Here is a 10,788-nt window from a genome sequence, read left to right as displayed (position 1 = left end):
GTTCCTCCTAATATTGAGGTGGAATCTCTTTTCCTGCAGTTTGCATCCATTGCTTCGGGTCCTAGTCTCTGGAGCAGCAGAAAACAAGCTTGCTCCCTCCTCAATATGACATCCCTTCAAATGTTTAAACAGGGCTATTAATAAACAGGGTATTAATAAAAATGGAAGAATTGGTTTTGCAAATGTCCAAGAGACCTAGGCTTTGGGTAAACGACTAGCTAGGAAATGCTACATTTGTTAGCTCTGTAGCACAGTGAGCTGGACAAAGACGGCGTTCTCAGGAACATGAGACTAGATTTGGGTAAAACGGTTGGAATTGGCAGCACTGGGTGCGGGGGAGAATGGATCTTTCCAAAAGATATCATCATGGGTGTCAGGCACCCAAAACAAGGAAAGTGGGAGAAAGTATGATAAGAAATGATGCCAAACCAACATGCTTCCATTCTTAAACTAACGTTATTGTGGCAGTTTACAAAGGTGTGATGGAGTCCCATGTTGGTTAATAAGGTGGGATAGCTGCCTTTGGGTAGTGGAGTCAGGTAAGAAAGCAATGCAGTTTTGAAATGCTGGGAGAGAAGACTTTTGCATTCCTCAGAGAGAAAGAGAAGGTGCTGAAAAACACAAACCCAGGCTTCATTCCAAAAATTTTATAGCAATCATTGAACAGATGGTGGTTGAACATCATCTACCGGTTTAACTGTTGACTCCGATGACATCCCTTGGAGAAGGACTGTGAGCTTCAGTCTTTCCGCGGCTGAAGGAAAAGGGTGGGAGAGTGAGGCTGAGCTGCCATGGATCTCCTGGGGACCACCACCATCTTCTTGGTGGTCTGCTTGGTCCTCCTTGTAGTCTGGAGGAAAGTGGAGTCCAAAAGGAAGAACCTGCCCCCGGGTCCAACGCCTCTCCCCTTCGTTGGGAACCTCCTGCAGCTGAAGGCCAGCAATGTGGCAGAACGGCTAAAGAAGGTAAGAAACCAGGACCCTTCCACTCTTGAGCCCAGTTTCGTCTAGCAGCTCTGAGCAATATCCCAGCTCATCGCTCAGGACCCACAACTGTATCTTCCAGCCTCCAGGTGAGCATCCAGAGACAGGTAAGGGGCAGGTGCACTGCAGAAATCATGCAACTGGACACCGCTTTAACTGCCATGGCTCCAGTCTATGGAATTATGGGATCTGTAGTTTTGTTGTGACACCAGAAGTCTCCGACAGAGAAGGCTAAATATCTCATGAAACTAAAATGCCACAATTTCATAGCAGTATTGAGCCATGGCAGGTAAAGTGGTGTCAGACTGAATTCATTCTACAGTGCAGATGCAGCCTATATTACAAATTTAGAAAGGTTTGGTGCTGCTTTAACCATAATGGATCCATACCATGGAATCCTGGGGTAGATAGTTCAAGGAAGGACTTAGAATTCTGTGCTAGAAAGCTGTGATCCGTTCCCCTGGACTGCAGCACTAGAGCTCCCTCACAAAGAGGTCTAAGTAATGCACATTATTACAAATCCCAGCAATCCATAAAATGGAGGTGTGGCAATTAAAGTGGGATCAAAGTACATTAATTTTGCAATCTAGCCAAAGTTCACTTACTACACCTCCCAGAATCCCCCAACCAGCTATTAACTGATTTGATTTGATCTGATTCCTAACCTGCTTTCTCTTGAATGGGACTCAAAGCAGTTTACGGTATAAATTAAAACAGAACATCTACAACAAGCTAAAGAGACTCAAAGACTTGTCCTTCGAAGACAGACATTTCCCAACTCTGGATTATTTCTGTAGTCCATGAAAGCTCACGCTTCAGTCAATCTGCTAATCTTGAAGGGATACTAAAGCGTCTTGCTGTTGTTGCTGCAAAAGTACAGCTATCTCTCGGCAGACGCCAGCAAAGAGGTGGAATAAGGACAGAAGAATACAGCTTTGGGTTTGGCAATCGCTTGGGTTGCTTGCAACAGCTCCAAAGCCCTGGGAGGCTGCCAAATTGCAAGAGGTCAAACCTCAAGAGAGAAGGCTTGGAAGGAAAGTGGGAGGAGGAGAAAGAAGCACATTCCAGGCATTTGGAAGCCAAAGAATAAAAGGGGAAACTTTCTGGGGAGGAGGCAGACTGGATCAAAAGCTATTGGTTAGAGACTCAGGAGTAGAGCTAAATGCTTCAGTCTGAAAGGGATGTACCCAGGGAATGGGGTGAGAGAGGTGACTTATGCAGCAACAACATACAATTTAATGTTTTATCCAAATGAGTTTATTTTGGCCATAAAATGCCCCACAATTCTAATGTTTACCCTACAATACTCTCTGCACTCTCTTTTCCACTTGAATCCAGAGAAGTTGCTTCTGTCCTAAACCAGTGCCTGTCTTCTGTAATGGACTGGATGAGGGTGAACCAATTGAAACCAATGGAGGCCAAACTAGCATTCAAACTCCTGGTGTCCTAGTCCAACAGTCCATCCACTTTACCAGTGGTTCCTCAACTTTGGTCCTCTAGATGTTTCGGACTTCAGTTCCCAGATTTCCTGATTTTAGGCCAAGCTGGCTGGGGCTTCTGGGAGCTGAAGTCCAAAACACCTGGAAGATCAAAGTTTGGGAATCACTGCGCTAGACCATGATGGCTCTGCCAAAGCCGTCTTGGCTCCAGGGGGAATGCCCAGAGATAGGCACCTTGCCCCTCAAACTCACCCTCTTGTGTTGCCTCTTCTTCACCCTCTTCTTCCTGCCCTGACTTTGCAGATGAGTGAACAATACGGACCGGTGTTTACGGTGTATTTTGGCTCAGACCGGGTGGTGGTCCTCTATGGCTACGATGTGGTGAAGAAGATTCTGGTGGACAGCGGAGATGAATTCCTCGACCGAGGAAGCTTCCCATCAGCAGATAAGACCAACAGAGGACTAGGTATTGCTTCTCTTAGAAAGGAAGGTGCTGCTAGTCTCTGTTCTGGGCGCCACAATTCATAAATTGGAGAGTGTCCAGAGGAGGGCAACCAACATGGTGAAAGGCCTGGAGTGGAAACCATGAAGCCCTGTGAGGAGAGACTTAGGGAGCTGGGGATGTTTAGCCTGGAGAAAAGGAGGTTAAGAGGTGATAGGACAGCCCAGTTTAAATACTTGAAGGGATGTCACATTGAGGAGGGAGCAAGCTTGTTTTCTGCTGCTCCAGAGAACAGGATCCAGAACAATGGATGCAAGCTCCAGAAAAGAGACATTAGGAGGAACTTCCTGACAGTAAGGGCTGTTCGACAGTGGAACACACTCTTTCCTCGGAGTGTAGTGGAGTCTCCTTCTTTGGAGGTCTTTAAGCAGAGGCTGGGTGGCCATCTGTCAGGGATGCTTTGATTGTGAGTTCCTGCATGGCAGCAGAAGGAGGTTGGACTGAATGGCCCTTGGGGTTTCTTCCAACTCTATGATTCTATTATTCTGTCTTGTCACCAATGCTGTTTAATGTTTACTTGAAACATGTGGGAGAGTTGGAGCTGGGTGCCACCCATACGCTGGTGGCACCGAACCCTCTTTCTTCTTTCTGTCTAACTCCAGGGAGGCAGTTTCCATACTAAACCATCATCAGTTGTCAATAATGGACTGGTGAAGACGAATCCAAAGCATGCAGTTTGACCCCCCCCATATCCACGGATTCAGTATCCGTGGTTTCACTTATCCATGTCTGAAAAATATATGTTCTCTCTAGGCCTGGGCTGGACATTGTTTGTCTCATTGAAAATAATGGGTTTCTTTATTATCCACAGTTTCAAGTATCCACAGATACTTGAAGGTAACCTTGGAAGGTAACCCTGATGGATACGGGGTTCATACTAGACTCACCAATAGTTCATCTTAGAGAGAAATGACTAGTGATGTGCCACGGGGCTCTGTCTTGGGCCCAGTGCTATTCAACATACTTACTGGTTACTTGAATAAAAGAACAGAGGACATTAATATTAAATTCACAGTTGACACCAAATTAGGGTCTAATACCATAGAAGATCAGAATTCAATGTGACCTTAACAAATTAGAAAGCCGGGCTAAAACCTACAGAATACTGTATATTTCAACAGGGGAAACGTAAAGTCTTGCACTCAGGCAAGAAAAATTAAATGCACAGATATAGGATGGGAGACACCTGGCTTAAAAAGACTCCATGTGAAAATGATCTAGGATTTTTAATAGATCACAAGCTGAACATGAGTCAACAGTGTGATGTGGCAGCTAAAAAGGCCAATGCGATCCTAGGCTGCATCAATAGAAGTATAGTGTCTAGATCAAGGGAAGTAATAGTGCCATTCTATTCTGCTTGGTCAGGCCCCACCTGGAATAATCCTGTGTCCAGTTCTGGGGAACACAGCTCAAAAAGGATGTGGAGAAACTGGAGTGTGGCCAAAGCCAAAATGGGGAAGTGTCTGGAAACCAGCTAATGCTGTGAGGAATGATTGAGGGAAGTGGGGATGTTTAGCCTGGAGAAGAGAAGATCAAGAGGTGGCATGTCAAAAAATTTGAAGGGATGTCATATTGAGGATGGAGCAAGCAAGCTTTGATGCTACGAAACCCAGGTTTTATGGCACAGAAGGCTACAAGCCTAAAACGGAACAGTGACCCAGATTTTCAGGAGGTACCAAATGTCCCAACTGCAGGTATTCTCATGGCGAACGGCGAGCGCTGGCTCCAGATCCGGCGCTTCTCCCTCACGACTTTGAGGAACTTTGGGATGGGGAAGAAGAGTATTGAGGAACGGATCCAAGAGGAGGCAGAGTTCCTCATGAAAGAGCTCAGAGCCACAAAGGGTGCGTACATTGATGTGCTAAATTGCTCTCTTATGTCTCCATGGAGGGAACTATCCCTCTCTAGAGAACTGGGCCTCTGTGACCAGACGGATGGGAGTCCTTGTCAGCATCACAGCCAAACATTAATGAAAAGTTAACTGATATTAGTGAACGCAAAAGATACTCTTTGCCTTGATGTTACAGCAGGGGGGCTACTAAGGGAGTGCAATGGATGCGGACCTCACCATTTGACACCACAGAGAGGGGTAAACAGTGGGGCAGTCACTCCCATCCATCCCAAGAGCCCCTTGGTCATCCTTTCCACTGGCCACTGGTGGAGGTGGGATGCTTCTGGTGACCAGCAGCTCCTTCCAGGTCTAGCAGAGCGGCTGGCCAAATGGGGAAAATGTTACCAGGTGCAGCCACAGTCCACTGTCAGACTCTGGTGTGAAGGAGCTGCCTTCCAGGTCTGGAGGGTCTGCTGGCCAGGCAGGAGGGCAGGTCGCCTCCCTTTCCTGTTCACCCAACAGCCCTGCTAGACCCGGAAAAGTGTGTGTCATGCAGCCTGGGGTTACAGCATGAGTTACTGCAGTGAGTTGACACCAAGCCTCATGATGCCATTGCGTGAGAGTTTGTGGCTGGGAAAAGATATGGAAGCTGGGAACATAAAGGAGGAGTAAGTGTTCCTACGTCGCTATTCTTTCTGCACATTTCTCATCACTACTAGCAGAGGGGGAGACTGGTCATACATGTGGACGTGGTTTCCTTCATTTGCATCTTCACTGTATAACCCTTGGGAGTCCATCTTCCATTGGCTTTGGTTTAAGGGCAGTGCATCCCAGCCCAAGAACTCCCTCTATGGCCAGCAATGAGGATTCGATTTGACTGATAAGTCTGGGTAGAACTTTTCTTTGAGGGGATGCTAGACTTCATCAGCGAAAGTACTGGGGTGCTGTTTGCTGTGTGTTCAATCTGCTGCACCAAGAAATATTACCCTATAGCAGTAATCTATGTCCAAAAGAACTCTTGAAGAGACCTGGGACTACACTCAGTTTGGGAAGAGAAGACTTTGTGTGTTAATTTTCGGAGGTGGGAATCCTACAGCCCTCCAGATGTGGTTGGATTGGATGTTCTAGCATCCCTAGACAGCATAGCCACTAAAGAGGAATACTGGGAGTTGCAGTCCATCCATATCTGGAGGGATGCATTATTCCCACCCCCCAGTTTTACTGATTGTTAGGCAGAGATTCAGTCCTGCCAAGTTACAAACTGCAGACTTCAAATATTTGAGAGCCAAAAGATGTAGACAATGTGAAGTCAAAGGCTTCTGTGGCTGGCATCCATAGTTTTTTGTGGGGTTTTCGGACTATGTGGCCATGTTCTAGAAGAATGTATTCCTAATGTTTTGCCAGCATCTGTGGCTGGCATCTTCAGAGAATGCCAGAGAATGCATTTTCTGAAGATGTCAGCCATAGGTGCCAGCGAAGTGTCAGGAATAAATTCTTCTAGAACATGGCCACGTAGCCTGAAAAACCTACAAAAATGATGTAGGCAACCTTTGCAAGTGCAAAGCAGCTGCTGATCTCCAGTGGCTGCCCACTCCTCTTCTCAACTGAGCCCCTTCCCTTCCTTTGCCAGGCCAGCCCTTCAACCCGGCCATGCTTCTCAGCTGCGCCACCGCCAACATAGTCAGCCACATTCTCCTGGGAGAACGGTTCGACTACCAGGACCAGGAGTACCTCAGGATTGTCCGCTTGCTCATTGAGAGCTTGAGGCTGGAGAGCTCCATCGCAGGACAGGTGGGTGAGGAAGACCCTGGAAGGTGGGCTGGAGAAGGGTCCTCAAAAGTGGATCTGTGCCCAGAGGGACAGAGGTGGGATGTTAGGCAGGCAGAGGAGTTATGAACAGAGGATTGGATAGTTGAGTCCCTTTTGTGGTGGCAAGTGCCCTGGAGAAAACACCTGTGATTCAAGAGAACAAGCCAGTTTGGCAGGTTTTCATCCAATGGAGGTAGACAAGAAGGTTAAACACCCCATCAACGAAGCCATTCCTTGTCAGCAGGAGGAAGGTGGGGATGAGGGTATGTCCAGTTTCTACTTTTATTTTAAGGCTTGGCTCCCCACCCCCCACCCCCAAAAATGGACAGGGTCTAGGCCACTATCAGCCCTACCTGCCCAGTATGCTTTCTCAATCATCTCTGCAGATTCTGGCAAAAGACAGTTTTCCTGCATCAAAGTCTAATATTTGTCTTTATTGAGCATAACTGGTAACAACTCTGTCAGTTAGGTGTCAGTTTCCAAAGCAAAGCAACCTTGCAAAGCACAACCACAGTGTGCATCACAAACATCTTCCATTCCTCTCTTTCTCTTTCCTCTTCAGCTCTACAACATCTTCCCCCGCATCATGGACCACTTGCCCGGTCCTCACCAGACCTTCTTCACAAACCTTGAGGATGTCCAGGCCTTTGTCGCCCAGAAGATAATAAATCACGAGAAGACCTTGGATCCCAGTAGTGGCCCAAGGGACTTCATAGATTCCTTCCTCTTCAAAATGGAGCAGGTAAGGCATGGAGGAGACAGTGCAGAGTAGTGGTTAGAGTAGGGTTGGCCAATGCTGATACTTTCAGGGACAAAACCAGAGACTTTGGGGCATCTCTTGGTGATGCAATTAAACATTTTGCATTAGATAATAACCACAGTTTCTCTCAGATTGTCATTCAAGCACACTCACACAGAACACATTTTGCTGTTTAGAAATTTAGACAGACATCTTAGCTAGCCAGAGATTTGAACCCACTCCTTTCTTCTTGTCTAGAGCTGAGCCCACCAAAACAGGAGCACTTGTGTCCAGGAGTCATGAAAAGTGGAGACTCCAGGGCCAAGCCTTGTGACCTGGGAACCCTAGACAGAGTATTGGATGAGGACCCTAGGAGACCAAGATTCTAATCCCTGCTCAGCCATGGAAACCCATTGGTGGCCTTGGGCAAGTCAATCTCAGAGGAAAGCCATGGGAAGCTTCCTCGGTCTTGACAAGAAAACACTAGGAGAGGGTTTCCATAAATCCAAGTCAGTTTGAAGACACACAAGAACGGCAAGAAGAACCATGGAGAAAAACAGCAGAAATGACAGGGTCCTGAGTCCTGACCCTTCATCTGTGGCCATGGGTTTCTTGCTTCCACAGGCCCACCGCAATGATGGGGGTGGCAGTCACGAAGCAGCCAGTGCCTGTACCCATCACTGAATTGGGTGAGTCTGGTTGCCAGAGTGAAAATTGGAAGAGGCTCTTCTCCCTTTAATCGGTTGAATAGAAGAGGGAATTTCATTTGAGACCACACTGGCTGAAATTCCTTCTTCTGCACAACCATCAAAAGTGCAGAAGCCCTCTCCATTTGTCAATCTGGCAACCCTATGGGAGAACCCTGTTACTGCTAGGGTTTGTAGCTGGTTGGTTTGGGGGCTACATGCTCACAAATAGCCCACCTAGCGTGGCCAGTGCACATATTGACAAGGGGATTCTGGGAACTGTAGTTTTTTAAAAAGTGATGTTTCCCAGTTCTGGTCATTCCAGATAACCCCAAATGTTGTGATAGAAGATGCTGCTCCGAAGAGTGGTGGAATCTCCTTCCCTGGAGGTTTCTATGTAGAGACATAGATGGCCATCAGTCACTGCAAGGCCTTGGATTGTGTCTTCTTGCATGGCAGAGGATGACCCTTGGGATCATTTCCCTTGGGATTATTGCACTGGATGACTTTTGGGATCATTTCCAAACCAAAGATTCTGATTCACACTGGTTCTCTGCATTCCCAGGAGAAGAACAACCCCAAGACAGAATTCACAAGAGACAATCTGATGATGACTGTTTATGACATCTTCTTTGCCGGGACAGAGACCACCAGCACCAGCCTGAGATACACCCTCATGATCCTGCTTGAACACCCGGACGTGGAAGGTGGGTCACCACCCACTGAGTCAACTCAGTCTTCTTAAAATCACAGAATCCTAGAATTGGAAGAGACCCCCTGGTGCATCCAGTCCATCTCCATGCTGCCATGCAAGAAGACACAATCCAACCTCTCCCAACAGATGGTCACCCAACCTCCTCTCAGCAAGAACTGTTCAGCCGTGGAAGACACTTGTGGTGGAGTGTGGTGGAGGCTCCTTCCTTGGATGTCCATCTGTCAGGATTGTGTTGATTGAAAGTTCCTGCATGGCAGAATGGGTTGGACTGGATAGCCCTTGAGGTCTTTTCCAACTCTATCATTCTATGATATGATGTGATCCTACTTTATCATCTTCTCCTGGAGCTGGTTGACAATCTCTCTCATTTTATTCTGAAAACCAGCCCATGAGATAACCAATGGAGTGGGGTTTCATTCATGATCAGCCACATGCCATGGCCCTGATCCGGCACTTTGCTGGCTCTAAAAGTAACAGCAAGATGCTGCTCCTTTTAGAGCCAGCAAACAGGCGCCCCTGCTGCCATGGTGGCACTTTTTGGCACTCCTTTTGGCGTGCATCTTCTAAATGCCATGCCAAAGGGGTGCCGTGATGACACCCACAGTGTGGGCAGGTGGGCATTGTGACGCTGGCATGGGAGCAGCATCAGGGTGTGCCTCATCCAAAAGCCAAGCCCCCATGCCGCTCCCACACCAGCGTTTCAAGCCGGTCTGTACAACCTCTTAGAAATCTTTGCTGGGTGAGGTTACCAGACGTTTTGTGCATTTTTCATGATTTTTCACATGTTTTTGCAAAAATTTCATTTGTATAAAACCCAGCAGGATCCTGCTGTGACACATGCATACGTTCCCTACAGAAGAGGCTGGGCGTTTTTGTCTGGCATGAAACACAATTCATAACTGTGGAGATGGAAGTACCCAAGAGGTGCCATGATGCAAGTACTTTGTGCATGCCGGTGGGTTATCAGATTGTTGAATCATGGATATCTACATGCGCAATTGCTCACACATTGTGTGGCGCAACATTGCGATTTGCTCACAAAGCAATGTTGCTCGACTTTGCAATAATCCCATGAGTATAACATGACATTCTATCTCCTCCACATACAACCTCAGCCATTGTATTTTAAGGCAAAAAGGGGGTTCGGGATGGCAAATGGAAGTCGAAAAACATATTGTGGTCTTTTCACCCTCACACATGGCAAGAGATCCTGCAGCAGTCAAATTATTATTGCTATCGTTGTTAAGCTTTATTTATAACCTTCTGTAAATTTACACACTGCTGTACATACAGTCATTTAAAACAGATAAAATAAACCTGCCTCTGGCATACAATCTACGAAAATAATTAAACATAATACATGTTAATATGTCTTAACATTTAAACAATAAAATACAGCAGACAACAAATTAAAATAATTGAAAACAAATTAAATAACGCTGATGGGGGGGGTGCCTCGACAGACTGAAACAGTCTTTCTCAGCAGTGATGAGGAAAACTGGCTAATGTCCTTTGCGTTCCTCATATTGATGTTTGAAAGGGGGAAGAGAAGAGATTAGCCTTCCCTTTTCTGGTTTGCTGAATGCATTTCTTCAACTAGCTGGGTGCATTTATTGTCTTGCCCTTGGCTCCACTTCCAGCAAAGATCCACGAGGAAATCGACCGAGTGATCGGAAGGGAACGGCCGCCGGCCATGAAGGATCGCCTCCAGATGCCCTACACAGAAGCCGCCCTCCATGAAGCCCAGAGGTTCCTCTCCCTCATCCCCTTAGGATTCACCCGCATTGTGAAGAAGGACATGGAGCTGGAAGGATTCAACATCCCAAAGGTACCCAGTGTGTTCTTCTTCTTGTTGTTGTTGTTCTTGGGTGCCTCCAAGTCATTTCCAACATGGTGCCTCTAATAATAATAATAAATAAAAATTTTATTTATATACCGCCCTTCTATAAAACCAGGGCGGTGTACAGCAATCAAAAAAATACAACAATCATAACATGCATAAAATACAATATACAAACAAAGCAAAATCCAATAAAAACACTCAAGCCAGCTTGCCACTACTGACGTGGAGGAGAGGGAGAAGT

The 10,788-nt window shown here is 46.6% G+C and overlaps 1 protein-coding gene across 1 annotated transcript in view; it reads left to right on the top strand.

The window, feature by feature from the left end:
• The first annotated feature begins 606 nt into the window (after positions 1-606).
• LOC121932839 (cytochrome P450 2C23-like) overlaps positions 607-10,788 on the top strand; it is an 18,037-nt gene continuing 7,855 nt past the window's right edge. The window contains exons 1-7 of the mRNA XM_042471850.1: positions 607-965; positions 2,726-2,888; positions 4,619-4,768; positions 6,386-6,546; positions 7,127-7,306; positions 8,555-8,696; positions 10,345-10,539. Coding sequence (XP_042327784.1) covers positions 792-965; positions 2,726-2,888; positions 4,619-4,768; positions 6,386-6,546; positions 7,127-7,306; positions 8,555-8,696; positions 10,345-10,539 — 1,165 coding nt within the window. The 5' untranslated portion in view covers positions 607-791. The remainder of the gene's footprint in view (positions 966-2,725; positions 2,889-4,618; positions 4,769-6,385; positions 6,547-7,126; positions 7,307-8,554; positions 8,697-10,344; positions 10,540-10,788) is intronic.

The sequence above is a fragment of the Sceloporus undulatus genome, chromosome 6 (genome assembly GCF_019175285.1).
Source record: "Sceloporus undulatus isolate JIND9_A2432 ecotype Alabama chromosome 6, SceUnd_v1.1, whole genome shotgun sequence".
NCBI lineage: Eukaryota > Metazoa > Chordata > Lepidosauria > Squamata > Phrynosomatidae > Sceloporus > Sceloporus undulatus.
The sequence above is the reverse complement of the archived record's forward strand: the minus strand, read 5'-3'. Positions and strand labels throughout refer to the sequence as shown.